Below are 19680 nucleotides of genomic sequence, written 5' to 3'. Positions count from 1 at the left end.
CAGTGCGTCTGCAATAACATATTTAAGAAGGGGCAGGGGGGAGAACAAATGGCAATTTCAGCCAGAGAGAGGAGTGAGAACATGTAAGAGAAAACAACCCTGCAGACACCAAAGTCAGTGCAGAAGGAGGGGGAGGAGGTGCTCCGGGTGCCAGAGCAGAGATTCCCCTGCAGCCCGTGGGGAAGACCATGGTGAGGCAGGCTGTCCCCCTGCAGCCCAGGGAGGGCCACGGTGGAACAGATATCCACCTGCAGCCTGGGGAGGACCCCACGCCGGAGCAGGTGTGTGCCCAAAGGAGGCTGTGACCCCATGGGAAGCCTGCGCTGGAGCAGGGCAGGGTCCTGGCAGAACCTGAGGACCCATGGAGAGAGGAGCCTACTCTGGAGCAGATTTTCTGGCAGGACTTGAGACCCTGTGGGGCACCCACGCTGGATCAGTCTGTGCCTGAAGGACTGCAGCCTGTGGAAGGGACCCATGCTGGAGCAATTTGTGAAGAACTGCAGCCCAGGGGAAGGACCCACGTTGGGGAAGTTCGTGAAGGACTGTCTCCTGTGGGAGGGACCCCACGGCAGAGCAGGGGAAGAGTGAGGAGTCCTGCCCCTGAGGAGGAAGGAGCGGCAGAGACAATCTGTGACGAACTGACTGCAACCCCCATTCCCTGTCCCCCTGTGCTGCTGGGGGGGAGGAGGTAGAGAAAATCAGGAGTGAATTTAAGCCCAGGAAGAAGGGAGGGGTGGAGGGAAGGTGTTTTAAGATTTGGTTTTATTTCTCATTACCCCACTCTGATTTGATTGCTAATAAACTAATTTCTCCAAGTCGAGTCTGTTTTGCCCATGACGGTAATTGGTGAGTGATCTCTCCCTGTCCTTATCTCGACCCACGAGCCTTTAGTTATATTTTCTCTCCCCTGTCCAGCTGAGGTGGGGAGTGATAGAGTGGCTTTGGTGGGCACCTGGCATCCAGCCAGAGTGAACCCACCACAGTGACTTTGTATTTTAGTGTCTGGAGATACTCCTGTTTGCTAGATCAGAAGAAGCTATCTGCTTAAGAGGTTCCTGTCCCTCCCAGGTGGAAGTAATACACATTTCAACTTGCTATGCATGAGCGTGTGTGTGTGTGTGAACAGGACAGAGAGGTATGCTCCAGTAGAGGAAAATTATGTTAAAAGATTTAAACCAAGTTTTGTTAAACCCAATATTATCAGTCCCTTTTTTCTTCCAGACAGGTTTATCACAACTATGTCAATAGAATAAATCAAATCTACTACTGTAAAGGAGCTGTATAGGCAGACTTCGTCATGGTATACTCACCATTACTATGCTGGAAAGCCTCTCAAACAATGTTGCCAGCAAAGTAGTCCGTGTTTTCTTTAACTAGTCAGTAATGTAATTGTAGTAAGGTAAGTAACATTAGAGATAGTTTTTTAAAAATAATATTATCAATAAAAAAACAAATTGCCAGGAAGTACTGATATGACCTCACATTTGGATGATTTTTAGGAATTTATATCTCCTTGCATACTTCTCTGTGCTCATTCCCAGCAAAGATCCAGAATGTTATATACTGGAATGATTTCGTACTCGCACAGCTGTAACATTTCTCTTAATTCTGTGCATACTCTCTACTGTTTTATTGCTAGTTTTGCCTGAAAGGATAGTGGTTACCCAGCCTGTAAGATAACAGTTTTACATTACTACTTTCGAACATCTTTGTTAATATGAATCCTGTTGTAGAGCTAAATCTAAATTTGAATGTTTAAAGAAAATACGTTTTGTATGGTTTGCCTTGTTACTCCCTTTCCATTTAGTACTAGAAGTAGAGACTTGCTGCTGTGTTTGTCCTTATGCTTTGCATTTGAAATTACCTGTTCTCTAAGGTAATACTCATTTTCTTTGCCAATTGATTTGGGTTTTTTTAGCTGGGCAGCTGATGTTGATGCTTCTATGCTCTTTGGGAATAGTTTGATGGTTTGCAGGAGCAGATCCAAAGGAAATCTGCTTCCACAGTAAAAGAAGGAAAAGGAGACAGGATGCTAAACTGATCAACAAGCCATACGTCCTTCCTTCCTTCCCTCCCCCTCTTAGTTTGGCATAAAACGTGCAGTAGGATGTCCTTTTTCACCTCCGATCCTTTCCATGTAACTTTTTTAGTTTTTACTATTTAAAATAACATTTGCTGTTGCTTACCCTAACTACTATCAGTAACACATTCTGCCAATAGCAAATGCTATAAAAATGGGCAAGACTATATAGACCTACCTCTGACAGTCCTATAGACTACAAAGGAAAAACAAAGATGAGGGTGAAGGGAGGAAAAGATAGATCATCTGGACAAAGTGATATAATATTCTGTTTCCCTACTTTGGGTATTGTTGTCCTGATTTCTTCTGTTCATGTTGTCTGCTGATTGTTTTACCTTATTTTCCTCTTCCTACATTTATGCTTTCTCTTCATTGCTTGCATAGGTTAGTTTTACTTCCTGTTTTGTAAAGGACAAATAAGTTTAATGGTCACTTTGTAAAATCAGGGAAAGGATGTAGGGTTTTTTCCTCATTAGATAGCTACCTGAGATCAAACTCTAGATCCTTTATGCCACTGCAACATCTATCTCAGGTGCATGTTGGTTGGAGGTATGGGAGAGAAGTGCATTAAAACCCAGAAGGCAAGTAAAAAGAGCACAACTGGGAAACAATGGGAAATAATGTCCTTGGTATTGCCTCACCCCCAAGAAAATGTTATTTAAAAGTCAGTTCAAGTTTTAGGGGTTGGCTTACCTTTTGTATACCCAGCAGTTGACAGTGGTGGAAGTCAATAGGCATTCATGTGTACCCATATACAGAAGGGAGACTCAAAATTACTTTAAAAGTCCAGAGGGCAGGAGAAAATTATTCGGGCTCAGTGGAGGAAGAGAGATAAAAGCATAATAAAATAAATAGACAAGGCAGATTCCTTGTTAAGTTCTTAAAGAAGATGGGTGGCTGTTTGGTGGAGTTGTGTAAAATATGTTTTTTCTGCAAAGGTGGTAACTCTTGGGGTATTGCATGTTATGTATTCTCTGAGATATGAGGAGCCACGCGTGACTCCAGGAGGAAAAGGTAAAAAAGTTGAGGGGCGAAAAGCGATGGGACCTTGGTTGTGCAAGGATAGGGAAATGACGGAGTAGTCAAGTCTTTGGCATCTGGGTGGAAAGCGTCAGCCTTGATGCTAAGCTTGGCATAGGCACCTTAATAACCTATGGAAAAATAAAGTATCAAGATGACATTGTGCTGAGTTATTTGCATCTTTCTGGCTTTCCTGTGGGTCTGTCTGCCATGTTTTGTCTTCCCAGGAAGGCTCCTCATGGGCTATAAGGTGCTCTTTTGGCCCTAAAATTCCCATTTCCCTCCCTGCTTCAGTCCATGTTTCTCAGTTCTTGCTGAGAGGAACTGGTCCTGCTCTGCAGGGACAGGACAACAGCAACACCCAGGCAGAGAGATACCGTTGTCCTTCACAATTTCATTAGTGCTAGCTCTCATAATTTTACTGCAAGATGAATGATATTTGTTTTAATTACCACCTTAGTTGCTGGAGTCAGTGATTAAATGAGAATCTCAGCTTTCACTTAAAAATAAATCTCCAGCATTTGTAGGTGTTGAGAAGGAGTTTGAAAACGTGGTAATGTGGTGTGAATTATACCCTAGAGACTTGAAGGCTAGGAAACAAAGCAGCAAATTAAAAAAACCCCTTCATTTTATTATTATTTTATCATCTGAGGTTGCTAAAAATCCTCGTTGTTTTTTTGGTGGCTGCTTTATGATTTTCAGCTACCCAGATTGATATAGTGCAGATCAAAAATCACTTCTTCACTTCTAAGAGTTTTAATTAGAATTTCCATGTAAACATCTCTGCAGATTTTAAGCAGCCAATTGAGGAAATGTGATGAGAAAACCATCATTTTTATATGAATGTTCAGCATTGTTGGATAGATCTTGAGTTTACACATAAATGTTATTGAAAGCTACAGTCTGTGAGTAAGTAGGGCAGTGTCTCCTCTGATTTTTGCATTGTGCCAGCTACTATATACCTGGACTCCAAACTTAGTAAAATTGGTAAACTATTAGTAACAATAAGGGATTCTGTCCGTATTATGAACCGTGGTGTTTGTTCCAAGGCAAAATTCTCTTTTCTTCTTAAATCTTTAAGGGATTCAAGACTAAGTTGTGTTGAACAATAGTGTGCTCATCCAAGGAGAACTACTGAGTGCATTTAATAATCCTCACTGGTTGTCTCAGCACAGAGTGTGCTGATTACAGATAATGCTACCTTCAAAGCATGCTGTTAGCAAGAGCGTTGGGTTTATTTTGGTTGATCAAATATGTGCGTTGCTCCAGACTGTCTTAGATGTCCAGCTGCTGTTTTGAAAGCAGAGTTTCCAGGTATAGTTGCTTCTTGCTTTGACCTCTTGTGTTATTTTCTGGGGTGTGGGGAGGATCACAAATTTTGTATTCCTTCTCTCTCCCTATAGTAATTCTACTAGACACTGAAAGTATTTGCAGATAAAAGCAAATACTTTTCCTGTTCCTGTCCTGTAACCCTCTAATTTATTTATTTGTTTTCTTTTGAATACAGATTTTAGTAATGTGCCTGATGTCACATCCAGCTTGAAAAGGAGCAGTACTGATGGCACTCTGGACCAAGTGCCACACAGGGAGAAGATTGGTCTACCTTTCAGGGTAAGAACATGCTTGACATAACAATCCTTATGAATAAAAAGACAGTGTTGCAGTGTTAACGCTCTGCATTCTGTGGGAAAGAGTTTAACGTATGGCACTAATTTGGAAAATTTTTTATGCATATTAGCTGTACTTAGTGTTTTATTATCTTGAGGTCACTCTGACAGGTCAGCATCTATGGCACAGCTGCTGCATCTCCAAAAGCAGTGTGATGGGGGCAAATGGCAAACAGGCAGAGAGTTATCAGATTCATCTTTCTGTGTTGCTTGAACCCGTTTCTGCAGAGAACAGTAAAGCTACTACAGCTTTCTAACTGATTCAGTTTGGTTCGTGTTTTCGTTTTGCTGATACTTCTAGGGCTTGTTGTTAAGATCGCAGTGACCATAGCAACACTCACTTAACATCAGTGGTTTTAGACTGGACTGCAGACTTGGTGTTTGAGAGCCAGTGATTCCCGCTCTCTAATCTGGAGAACCTGTATGTGTCTGGAGTCGCTGTTTGACTTCAGCTGGAATAATGGATGCTCGGACCTTCTCTCAGAGCCCCAGAATTAGTGTGCACCTTCAAGCACATTGGTCTTCAAACAGCAATTTTTCATCCATTTTGCTCCAAGTCAGTCAAATTGCAACCTGTGTCCAACTCAAGTGCATATTGTTTTGAACCCCGCAACTGCTAGCATGGGTAGTGTTTTCACGTTGGTGGCTGTGATTTTACTAGGCATTGCCATTCTGACAACAGAAATGTTTTTGTTACTTCTGTTGATGAGTTGGTTTTATCTCCAGGCAAATTTGTGATAACACTTGCGTTACACTCTTGCATAACAGAAATGAAATTAGAGGTTTTTTGGTTCAGGAATATTTTACTGTCTTATACTAGGTTGTATAAAAAAATTGGTAGAGATAAGGCAGAATGTAAAAACTCAGAAGACCAGAACAGGGAAGATATATTGTGCTTCTAGCCATACCTACCGAGAGGAGCTGATCTTCTCTTACTTCTGGAATTACTTTGTAATCTACTTCAGTCTAATATAGGTGACTTTATGCAGTTTCCCTAGAGAGTAAGGAGAAGCCCAGTGATTGTGGGTCTTCAGCCCATCTCCTGCTGCACAGGTGGTTCCCACAGAGATAATCTGTGTCCTGGGTAACACATTGCTTATGCTCCCAAAAAGTCTTTGCAACCAGACAAGAATAAACTGGATTTTTCTCCCCCTGGGACACATTGTTCCTTTGGAAGGGGTAATGTAGATTTCTCTACTGTCCTGTTTTAGGGCTTCTGCAGTGTTTTAGGGGCAGGGATCTTTGCGGGAGCACAGTGGAGGTGACCCCAAGACTTAGGATGCCTTGGTGGCTGACTGCACCAGCAGCCTGGGGTTTGGCCAGGTTCCCCCGGACACCTCAGGGTGCTCTGCTCGCCGGGGGTATGCACTGCCACCCACGCACTGTGCGGACATAAACGACTGAGCTCCCATCCTGCTGGAGTGGAGGACATTCTGGGGCATCAGCTTTGCTTTAGCAGAAGAACAAAGCAAATCCTGATTGTCTGTGTCAAATGCACCAGATGACAGAAAATTAGGGAGAGGTCAGGAGGATTTAAATATGCAGAGACCAATTCATGTATGCTAGTTGTTGCTCTGAACGTGCTAAATTTGCTCCAATGCTCTAAATTACGTGCTGCAATTAAAACTCAAAAAAGTAGGGAAAACGGACAGGTCTGCTCCCTGCCCTCTCTCCAGCCCCAAAGCTGTCACATCTAGCGGTATTAGTGGCTTGTGTACAATTTGCTGAAGTAACTGCCTATGCCGTACTGCAGTTCACTTCTTGGGTTGGCATGCAGGTCTGCTAGTGTCATTTTAAAGATTATCTGAAGCTGTCCTAGTTTTGTAGGTACAAGGGGGGAAAATGGCTCGGCAGTCAGAGGCAGTCTGACCTGAACTGCAGCTGTAAATGAGTCTGTGACAGCTCTACAATTTCTGCAAATGGTTTGTAATTGATTGCTGTCTTTCTGTTGGAGGGTGCCTATTACTGTCAGAGCTTTTTGTCTGACCCTTTTGATTTCTCCAATAGATGTAGAATTAAAAAAACCCCAAACCTCACACTAAATTTAGGTAGTGTATGTTGTATGTGCTTTTGTGATTGGGTATAAAAGGAATTAAAACTATTTCTGTTTTTATAGCTGTGACTTGGGACTGCTCACCAGATGAACAATAGCTATTGCTAATAAAAGCTAGTTTGAGGAAATTGTGCAGCCTCAAAAAGCATAGCATCTGGATTTGGGTTTGGTTTTTTTTGCCCCTCTGCCTTCTGTTTCCTGCATGTGCTACCTTGACCCACGGCTGTGGGAGAGCAGTAGCGCAGACACCTCAGCCTTAGGCGATGTCACAGAAGTATGGGGGAGAGATAATCTGTAAGCAGAGCTCTGTGGAGAAGACGTTGGTGGCACTAGGAGGTTCTGAGCACAGCCTGGAACAACAGGCAGTTTGGGATGATTTCAGGGGAGAGACAGCTAGAGATGCTCACTTCCCAGTTGACAGCAACTGTAGATGTAATTACTTGGCTCTGAGGGAGCAGACTCCTTTGAAGTTTGGTTGATTTTTGTCCCGTAACATGTAAGTAAATAAAAAACAGTCTTAAAGCTTTGGATTTAATGGTTGCATGTCTGATTTTTAGGTTTTGTGTTTCTCGTTTGGAGCATTTTTGTTTTACACTATTATTTTCTTCATCTTGTGCCAAACTAGGGTTAAGCATCATCTTAACTGAATGTACAGTGAGGCATTTCAGAAGTGCCTTGTAATCTCAAAGAAATAAGTCTTTTGTTGCATGTGTACTACATTCAAACATGTGTTCATTCATTCGTTCATTCATTCATTTTTCGTAGTCCGAGAAATGAATGAAATTAGAGTAGTCGTATGTTTGTCTTTCATCTGAGAGCTAACAAATGAATTAGAAGGGCAATAGAGGATTGTTTCATTCCAGAAATGGAAGCTGTTCCTTAAGTTATAAAATATTATTAAAACCACATGGGTATCAAAAATCATCCATTCCAAACGCTCATTAGTTTTGTCAGCTCTGTATTCTCTGGGATGCCCCATTTATACCTTTAATACCTTTAACTTTATTTTCTATTTTATTTAACAAGGATAGATGTTAGACTTCTAACACATTCTGCTGCAGTATATTTTCAAACTGTGTTAAAATACTGTTTATGTGGCAGTGTCATGTCGTCCTTGCAATTGTTGGTTCTGGAGTATGTAGGCGTACTGTTGACAGAAGAATAGCAGACCTCAGAAAATCTGAGGATTGAGTATGCCTGTCAGTGCAATTAGGTTTAGTTGTGTTTAATCATTTTGAGAACTGACTGTCTGTGCTCCTGGTGCTCAGTTAAATCCTGGTATGTTGACAGTTGCCAAGAATCAAACTCTCCGTACATCAAAATAACACGAAGCTGAATAAATAAAAAATAGAACTTTTCCTTTAGCTACTTGTGATTTCTAATATTGCAAACTGTATTGGTTAGAAATGTTTTCTGTAGCCCATGGTTTCTTTTAAGATGAAGTTCAGTAGTCTGTTACTAACTTGCTTATCTTTACTTTGTATTTTCAATATATTAAAAATATCCTTTTATAAAAGATGAACATAGCTAAAAGGTGAAATTTTACCATATAAGTAGCTACTATTCTAAGGTCTCGTCAGACTGCTGTGATCTGACTTGCGGTTGCTCTGAATCTTTTGAATATCATCAGAGATAAGTATTTCTGAAATCATATTAAATTTTAACAGACGGAAAGAAGGAACTTCATATAAATGCATGTGTGGGAGTGGGAAGATGTATTTTCACTTTAAATATTTTACAGATCATAAAAGAAAACCTTAGAGTAAACTCTGTGCAAATATTTCACATAACTTCATTATATTCTTAGGTGTATCTTAGAGTTCTTTAAGAAACTTAAGAAACCCAGTAAAAATAGCTAGTGTGATGCTTTGTAATCACGGTAAAAATAGTCAGTGAATGCAGAATGGTTTTATGCTGGCATCTTCAAACATTAACATTGCAGATGCAGAAATGGAAGCTACTGTGATGAGAAACTTCGAATGTTAACAAGAATTTGCTTTCTAAAGAATGGCCAACTGGTTTGATTTTGTAATGCTTTTGAAGTGGTGCTCTATTTCTTTCAAACAATGAAGTAAAATTGATTCTGGGAATAACTTGGGTATAGAGACTTACAGAAATTGCCTTTGCTTTGCTGTTGACTCTTAAAATAGTCAATCTACTCAGAATGGGTTATTGATCATACATCAGTATGTGTATATGAGGACAAGTCTATCGCCATCACCTCTTAATAAAAAATAAATAAAAAATACTACACACTGTGGAGGGAGAAAGCTCACTTTTTTTCTTGGGAATACCATTCTTAACGCAATGAGCAGAAATTATGGTTAAAAAAATCCCTGAACCCCTTTCCCTAGCATGGGCTGCTTTAGATTAGCTCAGGTCATTCCTTCTCCACTCCTGTTTGACAATCATGTTCACTTTTCCTCCATCTGATGAGGAAATGAAGAACTCGCAACAAGTCTGGTCAGCAGAGCGCATAGCACCTTTGGCAAACACAAATCTACATCTCCTGCAGGATGGAGCATTTTCATCAAATGCTTTCAGCTTTTTATAGGGATGAGGTGCAGGTCAGTATAATGGCCCTACTTGAAATGTCCATATTTATAGATACAGGGGAAAAAAGAAAGTAGAAAAAATATGTACTTGTGCATTTCAGAAGTCTGCTTTTGGATGCTTGAGTTTCCTATGTATTATCAAATCATCCTTCCAGTGCTTTTGAAGCTTGTGTGTTCTGTTTATTGTGATGCCAATTGCGGACAGTCCTCCATCTTCCAGAGAGAAGCTTTTGCAAGTGCAGTGAGAAGTCGATGTTTCCATGAGCTGTGCGTGTCTGGGACCATGGTGAGAAATCTGGGTTTTGGTCTTCTTGCACACAGTTCTGCTTCTCGTGCTCAAGGAGCCAACGTGCAAAAGTGCCTAACTTGGATAACTGTTGCAGTTTTTCTTCCAACCCATCTAAAGCGTACGTACAATTGAGCAGCTGGTTTGCATGTCAGGTGGTGCCTGAGCGGTGTGAATGCAGAGACTGAGGCTGGGTCAGAAAGCACACCCATCTTCCCACTTCTGCGTCATCCAACTACCACAACAAGCTTCCCAAAACAGTGCTTTCAACAGATGCAAAATACATGTGTCATGATTTCAAAAAGGAAATCCTTGTGTTACTTATTAGCTGATTTCACACAGCTATTTCTGTAATGACAATCAATGAGTATTGTAAAGAGTTTGCTGCATTTGTGGTTTTGGCCTCTTGTATATACAGCATAGCCATGTACTGGAGGGATGGTTTTCATAAGTTGGAGAAATTAGTATTTTGTCTTCAAACTGCCTAAAACTGATTTTGAAACCCCTCTGTTAGAAGTAGCACTAAAGCCATCAACTTCTCATACAGATAGAGTAATTTAAGGGTAAAAATCCTGAGGTACAATATACATTCAGGTCAGGGTTCAAACCTGAATGGAAGAACGTGTATCCCGTTGCTAGTCTGAATGCTCAATTGTTAACGAAAAAAGTGTGGTTTGATTTTGGGGAGAGGAAGGGGGCAACTGAGACAGGTACCACGGAATAGTAGAGGTGAAAGCAGTTAGTAATCATTATTCATATAGTCCAATCCCAGCAGAAAATTAATGCAATTGTTCAATGTTTATGGATGATTGGAATGGTATTTTACCTTCCAGAAGAAAGCAAGTGGATGCTAGGAATGATATATTCCTCTGATTTGTTACCTAGAAAATATTGTACAAGCATGTGATCTGTAGCACATGTGCTGTGGGATAGTTCAGGGCACCATTATTCAAAACACATCCAACAGCCTTCTGTTGGCACTGTCAGTAAATGTAATCTTATATATTCAGCTGTGGTGGTTCATTTACTTACTTTGATCTGGTGATGACACTCATTCACTCTCAGAGATGAGATAGGCATCATCACTCTGAATGTGTGTATATAAGCAGTGGACAATTGTCTTTTAGTAGGTAAATGTCAAGAAATGTTTATTCTTCCCCACCAAAGTTAAATAGTTTCCTAGTATGTCTTTTTGGGAGAAAGTGAAAGGTTTACCAAAATATACTAAATTAGAAGGAAGATTTGCAATGATCTGGTGCATAAAACATAAAAACTGAGAAGTACAAATTGTGTTTTGATTACATTTAGGATGGTGTGGCAGTGTATGTATGGATGTTAACATGTGTCCGGTAAGTTTCAGAGCCATATTTTTCTCCATTTAGTATGTGGCATCCTTTCTTGCCAGTCAGTTAGTGACCCCCTACTGCCAAAACATCCTCAAAGAAACATTAACATTGAAATAAACTGTGGGAAATCTAAAGAAAATAAATGTGTGTGGAGTAATTTTGTTAAGCAAAGACTGTAAAAATAAAAAGAATGTTATTACTAATCAAATAAACACCAATTGTTGAGCTACCTTGAAAACAAGCCAAGCAGAAATGACCAGAATCTCAACAGAGGTCCCTCTGGGAAAAGTAAAGTAAGAGGAAGAAAAAACTACTGGTATACCCATATGACCACAAACCTATTTCTTGCATGGAGGCAATTCCAGTTAAATGGTGTTCATGGTGATAGCTTCTCATTAGCTCTATTTTGCATTGCTCAGGCAGTTCCCACTTGCACAGCATGTCATTAATTGCAGGAGAGCTGCCTGCCTGAAGGTTTACTCAGCATCCATAGGACATTAAGGATCTTCCCTTTATTTTAATCATGAGAACTTCTCTTTAGCAGTTGATGAGCTCCAAAAGCTTGGGGAGTAGTCTGCAATTAACATGCTTTTTTTTCCCTTCTTTGTAGGAAGGAGATTAACAACATAGTACTCTCAAAATCGTGTATACTCCTCTTCAATCCAAGTGTCATTTCCTTCCAGATGTGAGACGCATTTAGGGAATCTAAGAGCTAACATGGGAAAATAGCATGTTCCTCAGCAGTGGTTTTCCTTGATTCAGTTGTGCCTGGAGGGGACAGTTCCGCATCGAAAGTGCGACAGAAGCCTGTGGGGAGCATTGCTAATTATTGCGCTTCCCTTGCAGACAGCCCAGCCTGTGGTGAGCCCAACCAGAGTTGCTGGCTCTAGCAGTGTGGAGCCACGGCCAGACCCCTGCTGTCATCCTTTGAGAAGGTTATCAGTGATATGAGTGAAATTGTAGCCTGTTAGAAGTCTGTAAGAGTTTTGCTAATTAATTGAGGTTTCAGTATTTTATTCCATCCCTATGGAATGGACTATAGGTTACAGAAGGCTTGCTGTAAACCTACCAGTGGGTGCTTGCTACTGACCCCAATCCCGGATTTCACTTTGTTGCATTGATCCTGCAGTTCTTTAAATGCAGCAGAGCCACCCTATGGATGGCCCAAAATTCAAATACAACAGTTGCTTGTCTTGGCTAACACAGTGAGGAGCCTTGAAACCATAAAGCATGAAAGGTGCTATATCTAGAGTGAACCTGTAACCAGACATTAGGTCAAGGTGTAGATGGAGACCTGCGTGCATAGTTACTGGTAGTGAGGCACAAGAACGGCGAGAGAGAAGACCAAAGGGAGACTGTGCAGTTCTTGCATACAGAGGTGTGAACTTGCGTTGCTCTGTTTTGTGCTATCACACTGATTTGCTGGGTTTTGCGGGGGGAGTTGGTATTTGTTCTCTTTCTTCTGACTGAAGGAAAAGTCTTCTCAGAAGTACTGTGACAGTTGTCAGTGTAAAATGTGCAGATGGTTTTGATCAGGAGAAGAAATGGTGTTGTGTTGATGCTTATAAACGGAAGAAGCCAGTGCGAGATGACTTTTAATGCAGCTTTTCTTTGTAGTCTTCTGGGAAAAATCCACGAGGCTTACCTGCAGGTGAAAAGAGAAACATATGACAACAGTCCTGGTTCATTGCAGCAGGTTACAGTTAGCAGTGTCTCTGGAGACGCTTGTGACTTCACTGATGAAGGGCAGGAAGCTGCCTGGGAGTCCACCTCCCTGGGCCTCCAAAGGCAGCCCTAGTCACCTGCAGTGCAGGATATGACAGCAGCGTTTCACTTTGCAATGAAAGGCAGGGATATCTAATCACACTTCTGACAGACCCAGGGTATCCAGGGTAATCTCTCTGCCAGCTGTAGATTATTTGGTGGGTTTTTTTAAGACTGAGATACTGTTCAGTTACAGTGCTGACAGTAACATACATGTTTTTAAATGCGATACAGAAGCATTTAAGCACAATTTTAGCGCCTGCCGAGGTATGTGCAGTTACCCATAGGACACAAAGTCACACAAAGTTGCAATACATGATTTCAGACAAATACTGCATCCTGGCTGCCATCATACACTAGGCTTTGAGTCCTATTTTGTGCTGTCAGGAACATGTAAGGCCAAAGGTAGACATGAAATGCCAAAACTTAAAAAATCTGCTACCTGCAGCAGATTCTGCAAAATCAAAGATAGCAAAAAGATACCTGAAAGGAAGGAAGAGGGAGAATTTAAAAAAAGTAAGGTGTCAGTTGAGTCAGATGCACAGGGAAGTTCCAACAGATTTTCATGTTTTGTTGTCCATAGCACTGTGTGCCTCTGTCTCTACTTGCTAACATGCTGTGGGCAGACATAGACCTTCACTCACATGGTGATTATTTCCTTCTGAGACAGCAGAATCCTTCTGTAGTGCCTAAAAAAACCCCGCCAAAACCAGGGGAGAGGTTGATGTGGAGTTCAGAGGGTCCATAATTGTCTTTACCGGGGGGGGGGGGGGGGGGGGGGGGGCGGAGTATTGCATCTTTTAACATTTGAAACGCAATATGCCTGCTGCTAACTGCTACTAGAAGAGTTAAGGGTTGCCCTCTGTGCCTCCAAAGAAGGCACAGTGCAAAAACATATTGTGAAAGATGAATGCAACTGCAAAGATAATGTCTCAGTGGTTGCCATAGTTTCTAATTCAGCACTTGAGAAAAGTTTTTGCATTCAGCACAAAATGCTTTGGGTGGGAATGTTACAAACAGTATTTAAGATGCTTGAAATTAAAAATTAAACAAGAATTCATTTTAAACATTTGGAATGTTAAGTAATTTTTGTAGTGCTGGAATTAAAGCAAATGTCTTCACTGTGGTCAATTATGCTTTGAAAATACATTTTGAAGGCATTTAAAAAACCATGTTATTAGTATAATAAGCGTGATAGAAAAATATTTAGAGAAATCATCCACCCACATTTATAAAATGTAAAAAATGGAGTCGCTCTAGATCACTGTAGAGATCTGGAGACCAGATGAATTAAGCCTGAGCTTATAATGCTTAGAGACTACTAATGTCACAGAGCTCCTCTTAGTCCAGGGTATGTATGTACATATTGTATATTTTTTATATATGGGTGTGTGTATACATACATATATACACAGACACAGTTATATCTAAAAAACCACATGTTGTAATTATGTTTCTGCTTCACTGGTGGTCCAGACTGATGTTACAAAGTAGCCTGTAAGTGCTCAGGATTGTCCCGGAGGCAAGCTGCTGTTTCCTTTCATTCAAAGTATATACAGACAGAGCAAAATTAGCCTTTTACCTTCATGCATTAAGGGCAAAAGCAGGATGGGAAATGAACTCGATGCAGATGAGCGCGCCTAGACTTATCGGGACAATAGAGGGAAGCCTGTATGTCGAAGGATGTTATGTTATGGTAACTCAAGCCTGGTGCCACTAAAATGGAAAGATGAAAACCAGATGTCTGTAAAGGGAATGTGTGTTACTCAAAGCACACAGGAACAAACAACAAGGCTATGTCATTTTTCCAGTCATCTTAAAAATATTTCAAGGTGATTGATTATTTTACACATAAATTTTACATAGGAGACGTGTTCTTGAAAAGGGCTTGAGTGTTTGTTGTGTGCTTCTAGAGAAGAAGAAAGGCTAAAGAAAATGCTTTCATTCATTTGGTTTATTTTAGTTTGTGTTTTTTGCTTTTTTGATTTATCCAAGTCCCCCAATAGGAGTTGGAAGGATTACTAAAACATAGTTGGTTTTTTTTCTAATGAATACGCAGGAAAAAAAAAAGCTGTTAATTGGTAACATTTTTTAGCTGGCATATGGCTAGCTAATAACTCAGGCTTAATTGGCAAATCTGGGGAAGAATAACCTCCTAATATGGAATTAAAAAGGCCTGTTGTTGTTTTTCATCAAGATTGACGATATCGCTTGGACCTGAAATTTAGCAGCCTTTGTTTTCCCAGTGCCAGTGGATGAGCTGTGTTTTAACACATATCTATTACAAAAACAGAGCTCAGAATTGCTACGACTCATGCTGATAGAAAATGAAGAAACAGTCCCTTTCCAGAAAGTATAGTTATACTCTTAATAAATGTGGATCTGGTGACCTGACCTGTGTTATTTTTAAAACGCCATATCTGATACTGTAAACCTTTAATTTCCACAGACTAGTGATTTTTTTTTTTTTCTTCTCTTCAGACTTGCTGTGTGAATCCCTACAGTCTGGGGACTACTGCAGAGGCAACCACTAATGGTGGATAAGAAAAGTAGCCTTGTACTTGCTACACAGTAGTCCATGTAATTGGATTTTTAAAGCAGGCTGTGCGTCCACTGAAAAATGAAATGTTAGGGAGCAGGCAAAAGGAGACCATTCCCTCAGTTTTCTGTTATGTAGTCTTCTCACCCAGTGAATCCGATATCAGTCTCCAAAAGAAAGAAAGGGCATAGTCCATCAGCTAAACAAGAGGTTCCTACTGCTGTGATGCATTCTGCGAGACTTATCAGAAGCACGTTGTTTCAGGGCTCCAGCATCGTTGTTCCTCTGATAGGCGGCCGCTCGGCAACTGAGCTGTACGGTTTGGCAAACGCTGAGCTGTCAAGCTAATGATTTGGAAAGAGATGGATGTAACTTTAATTGCAGTAATTAAAGGAGAAGTCTGCGTTATTCCCTTGCTTGCACAAAGGTGAATATCTTTGAAACCTCTGAAGCAGCACACTCATAACCAAGGATATAGATACCCAGGCTTGGTGTATCATTTGGGTTCAAGAAAAGGGTTTGCTAGAGAGCAAGGGTGGTGGCAAGGGCAGTGTTGAATGAAGCCTTATAGCTCAACGTCATTATGCTCTAACAGTGCTGTGACAGAGAGAACATGGGAGTTACTGTGTTTTATTATGCCACTGGTATAGTTCTCCTTTTATTTATGAATTGCTTGTCAGTCTTGTAACTCTTCAGCTCAGTGGTGTCATGTACTATAATGTTTTATTTAAAGTCACATATTTTTTTTTTTTAGAACAATCTATCTGTAGATCTGATTGGTTTTGTGTAAATATATCAACATGGGGACTTTTACTTTCAAGCCTGAATTTATTACTGAGCACAGTTTAAATTTCTTTTTATTGATGTAATTACAACTAAAAAGTTTGAATAAAGGACAAGCACAATTATGTAAAGAAGTCATCCAGAGAGCTGCCTATTTGTTTTTCATTTTATCATTGTAAGAGCATTTGTATGCCACACCATTTAGCGGCATATACCCTTGACAGAGCATCAGTACCATTGATAATTCATGCTGACCTTCAGGGTAGTCAGCACCCTCTAGATATTTTTAGGTATTTGGCTAATTTTCTCAAAGCACCTGATGTTTTGTTTATGCAGTAAATTTCACAGGCACAGAGGCAGGTACTTTTCTGGGGACATAAAACCCATCTTCCTTTGCCATAACTGCACTTTCTCCTTCATTCACTACATCAAGCTAAAAAAAACCTTCTCATATGGCACGTTCTCCCTGCATTTGTAGTAACAAAGGGAAGCATGGCAGGTCTGTTTGTGCTCTCGTGGGCTGCTTAGCCCTGTTACACTGGGACGTTGACAGCGTCTCTGATTTTCCTTAATCGGCACAAAAGGGAAACTCCTGCAGCTGAGCTGGGAGAGAAGGTGTGTTCGCAGGGGATCGCAACAGCCGTGGTTTCCTTCCGAGGGGCCTTTTCCTTTGGCAAAGTTTGTATTCACAAGCCACAATGCCCGCCTTCAGGAGGAGTAAAACCAGAGCTAAGAGTTTAGCGTTGGCTCGCAAAACCCAGCAGCAGGCAGCAGCAGCTTACGGCTCCCTGCACAGGATGTTTTCTGTGGTGAGTTCTGCAGCGGCATGGGTTAAGCTTGGGGGGAGTGCTGCTTAATTAGGATAAGGTAGGTGACATGCGGCTGTACTAGCGTGCCAGGCTTTCTGTGCTTTACTGTCCTAGCAATAATAATCAAATAATGGATTCTGGTAACATGTAGTCGGTGGGTAAGTTTATACCAGTACGCTGCACGGGAAAAGGTTTGGGCTTTTTGAAGTTTGGGGGAGGGAGGGGTGGGTTGGTTGCCTGCACTGTTTGCTGTCGGGCTCAAACAAATAGTTATTTCTTGCATCTGTCAGAGAAAGGAGTAAGTCATGATCCAGATTTTGACAAGAAGTGGGATGGTTTTAAGAAGATTCTTCAGGGAAATTTGGAAATAACTGCAGCATGAATGTTTTAACTATTTCTCTGTTTTTTCACAAATAATTTAGGATTGTGGAAACAGGGAGGAAAAAAAATAAGAGCTACAATCAAGGTACTGCTGGGGGAATATAAGAAGGCTGTGAATATATTGCACAGGTGGTGGAAAAATACATAAGCCTTCTGCATTAAAAATTGACAACATTAGGATAAGGACATGGGGAAGGAAAGAATGACAATATTTTCACAAGATCAGGGGTTGGGAAAATTTGCATTGTGTGCTTTAGTATTACCTGACAAGAGTCTCCTTTTTGCGACCTGGGCAGTCAGGGTTCCTCTCTCTCTGTTTTCCTGACGCTCTCATCTTCACATTTTGTATGGTCAGGATTTAACATTCCGCAATGGAAATGGCTTCTGTTTTGCCTTTGACTTTGGTATGTGTTGGGTCAGATGACTTTGGAGACTGATTTTTAGAGAAGCCGAGCACAGCATCTCTGAACTCAGTGGGAGCTGCTGGTCCTCGGGACCTGGTTGATGCAGGCTCTTGGGCCCGCATCCCTGCTGCATGACTTGGTTTATAACTAGCGTCTCAGTCGAGTGCTTAAGTCATCAGCAGTTCTTCCTCTATACCCAAGGAGAAAGGTGGGCATCTCTCTCTGTGTGGGAAGCGAGAGGGAAGATTTGCCACCATTCAATTCATATTAATAGTTCAGGCACCACGTCAGGTGGGCTGCATCTTAGCTGTTTTTACAAAGCCGTATGTTCAGCCTTCTTTCAGGCCTTGACCTGTGCTGTCAGGAAAGAGTTTCTTCTTACTGTACTTTTGATTTCTAAGTGAGGTTGGTGACACCTACTTGCATTACTGGTACAGGCTGGCTTTGCTAATGTGAATCTCCCTGAAATTGGGAAATTCTCACTCAAAGGCAAAAGTCCATTGTTAATTGCTCCCCTGTTGTCTGGTCTGGTAGTGTCTGGTAGGGCAGCTTTTCATAATGCGGCATAGAGGGGTTGCTTCTCCCTACTTTGAAGCGTAACTCTAACTATGCCTGGCTTATTGCTGCAAAAGATCTGATTGGACACTTTTAAAAAAAAACCCTTTCCTTTAGCAATGTTTTAAACATTTTAATTAAAAGACATGCAAGAGACACAGCGAAACAAAACAGACCCCTAAAATTTCAGCAGTGTCAGTCAGGAACAGTTTCATGTTCTGAGTGGCCTTGAAGTGGGAAAAAAAAGAAGGACCAGAAGCTAAGTGACGACTGAGGCTACTACTTTGTTTTAGCTTCTGTTGCCCGAAGCTGAGCAGCAGTCTTGCCCAGATACCTGTGGTAAAAATCCCACAAGGTGTTTTTCAGCAAAACTCTGCTGACATATTTCAGTCTTAATAAACAATTCAGAGGAGTGCACATATACTGTATTGGTATGTAACATAAGGCAATTTTTTTCAGTGGTCTTTAAGGAAGCTAAAGCCTGCAACTTTCTAGCCTTTTACATTGCAAGGTACTTCCCGGTCTGAGGATGACCAAGAAGTCTGTAAAGTGATGGACCCACAAAAAAATGACGGCTGTTAGGGCTGCCTTTGTCCGAGAGAGAAGCGTCTTCTAACACAAAGGAAAAGTGATGGACATCTCCAAAAGCTTTCCTTTTTCACACAGTGAGGGATGTAAAGAGGTCTCTGACCAGTTGTTAATTTCTCAAAATCCTGTGTAATTGTGTTTCTTCTGCTGACTGGTGCATTCAGTCTCTCTGGAAGTACATACGTCAGGCAGAGCTGAGCTGTTAGCTGTTTGTTTTTAGAGGGTGCAAGACTAATCTGTTTCTGCAGGATGTTTTCTGAGCATGCTTCCTTTTCAGATAAGGAATTCAAAGGATTGGTGATCACCCCATAGATGTGTCCTGCACAAGGGTACTGGAATCTGAAAACTCATTGAAGGACATGCATGGTTTTAACCCTCCCAAGGAGTCTTTCTTAGACTGTAGAGTTTTCTAAGCCTACTCACAATATTCCTCTCCATCACTTTTCCAAACAAACCCCAACCAACTGATGGAGTACATGAGGTGTATAAATGAGGATAAAATAAACAGCAATGAGCAGAGACACCGTAACACTAATTGACCTTGTGTAGCATTTATGCTTAATCAGTATCATTCAGTAGAAAGTCACAGGGTAGCCATGAAATTGTTGTGCTAATGCTTAACCACTGCTGATTAATGTCTTCTGCTCTCTCACCGATTAATTTTATGGAGATTTTTAACTCTGGTGGGAATAGCACAGCCTCAAATGATAATATGCTTGTCTGCAAGGAGCAAAGAAAATCTGTAAAAGGTTCCTTGTAAGAGTATCCTTTTGTTCAGTTTAAAGGAATAATCTCTAATATTTCTTATCAAGACTATTACTGAAAATGGGATGTGCTTCATCTCCATCTG

The 19680-nt window shown here is 41.1% G+C and overlaps 1 protein-coding gene across 4 annotated transcripts in view; it reads left to right on the top strand.

Annotated features, from left to right (window-relative positions):
• TIAM2 (TIAM Rac1 associated GEF 2) overlaps positions 1-19680 on the top strand; it is a 90789-nt gene that overhangs the window by 53147 nt on the left and 17962 nt on the right. For 2 of the 4 annotated variants that reach the window (XM_052784666.1, XM_052784664.1), the window contains one exon: positions 4608-4711. In XM_052784666.1, coding sequence (XP_052640626.1) covers positions 4608-4711 — 104 coding nt within the window. Of the gene's footprint in view, positions 1-4319; positions 4415-4607; positions 4712-6939; positions 7317-19680 lie in introns of those variants that run through there. The other 2 variants (XM_052784663.1, XM_052784665.1) reach the window with 2 other exon arrangements.

This window comes from Harpia harpyja, chromosome 4 (genome assembly GCF_026419915.1).
Source record: "Harpia harpyja isolate bHarHar1 chromosome 4, bHarHar1 primary haplotype, whole genome shotgun sequence".
Classification (NCBI taxonomy): domain Eukaryota; kingdom Metazoa; phylum Chordata; class Aves; order Accipitriformes; family Accipitridae; genus Harpia; species Harpia harpyja.
The sequence above is the reverse complement of the archived record's forward strand: the minus strand, read 5'-3'. Positions and strand labels throughout refer to the sequence as shown.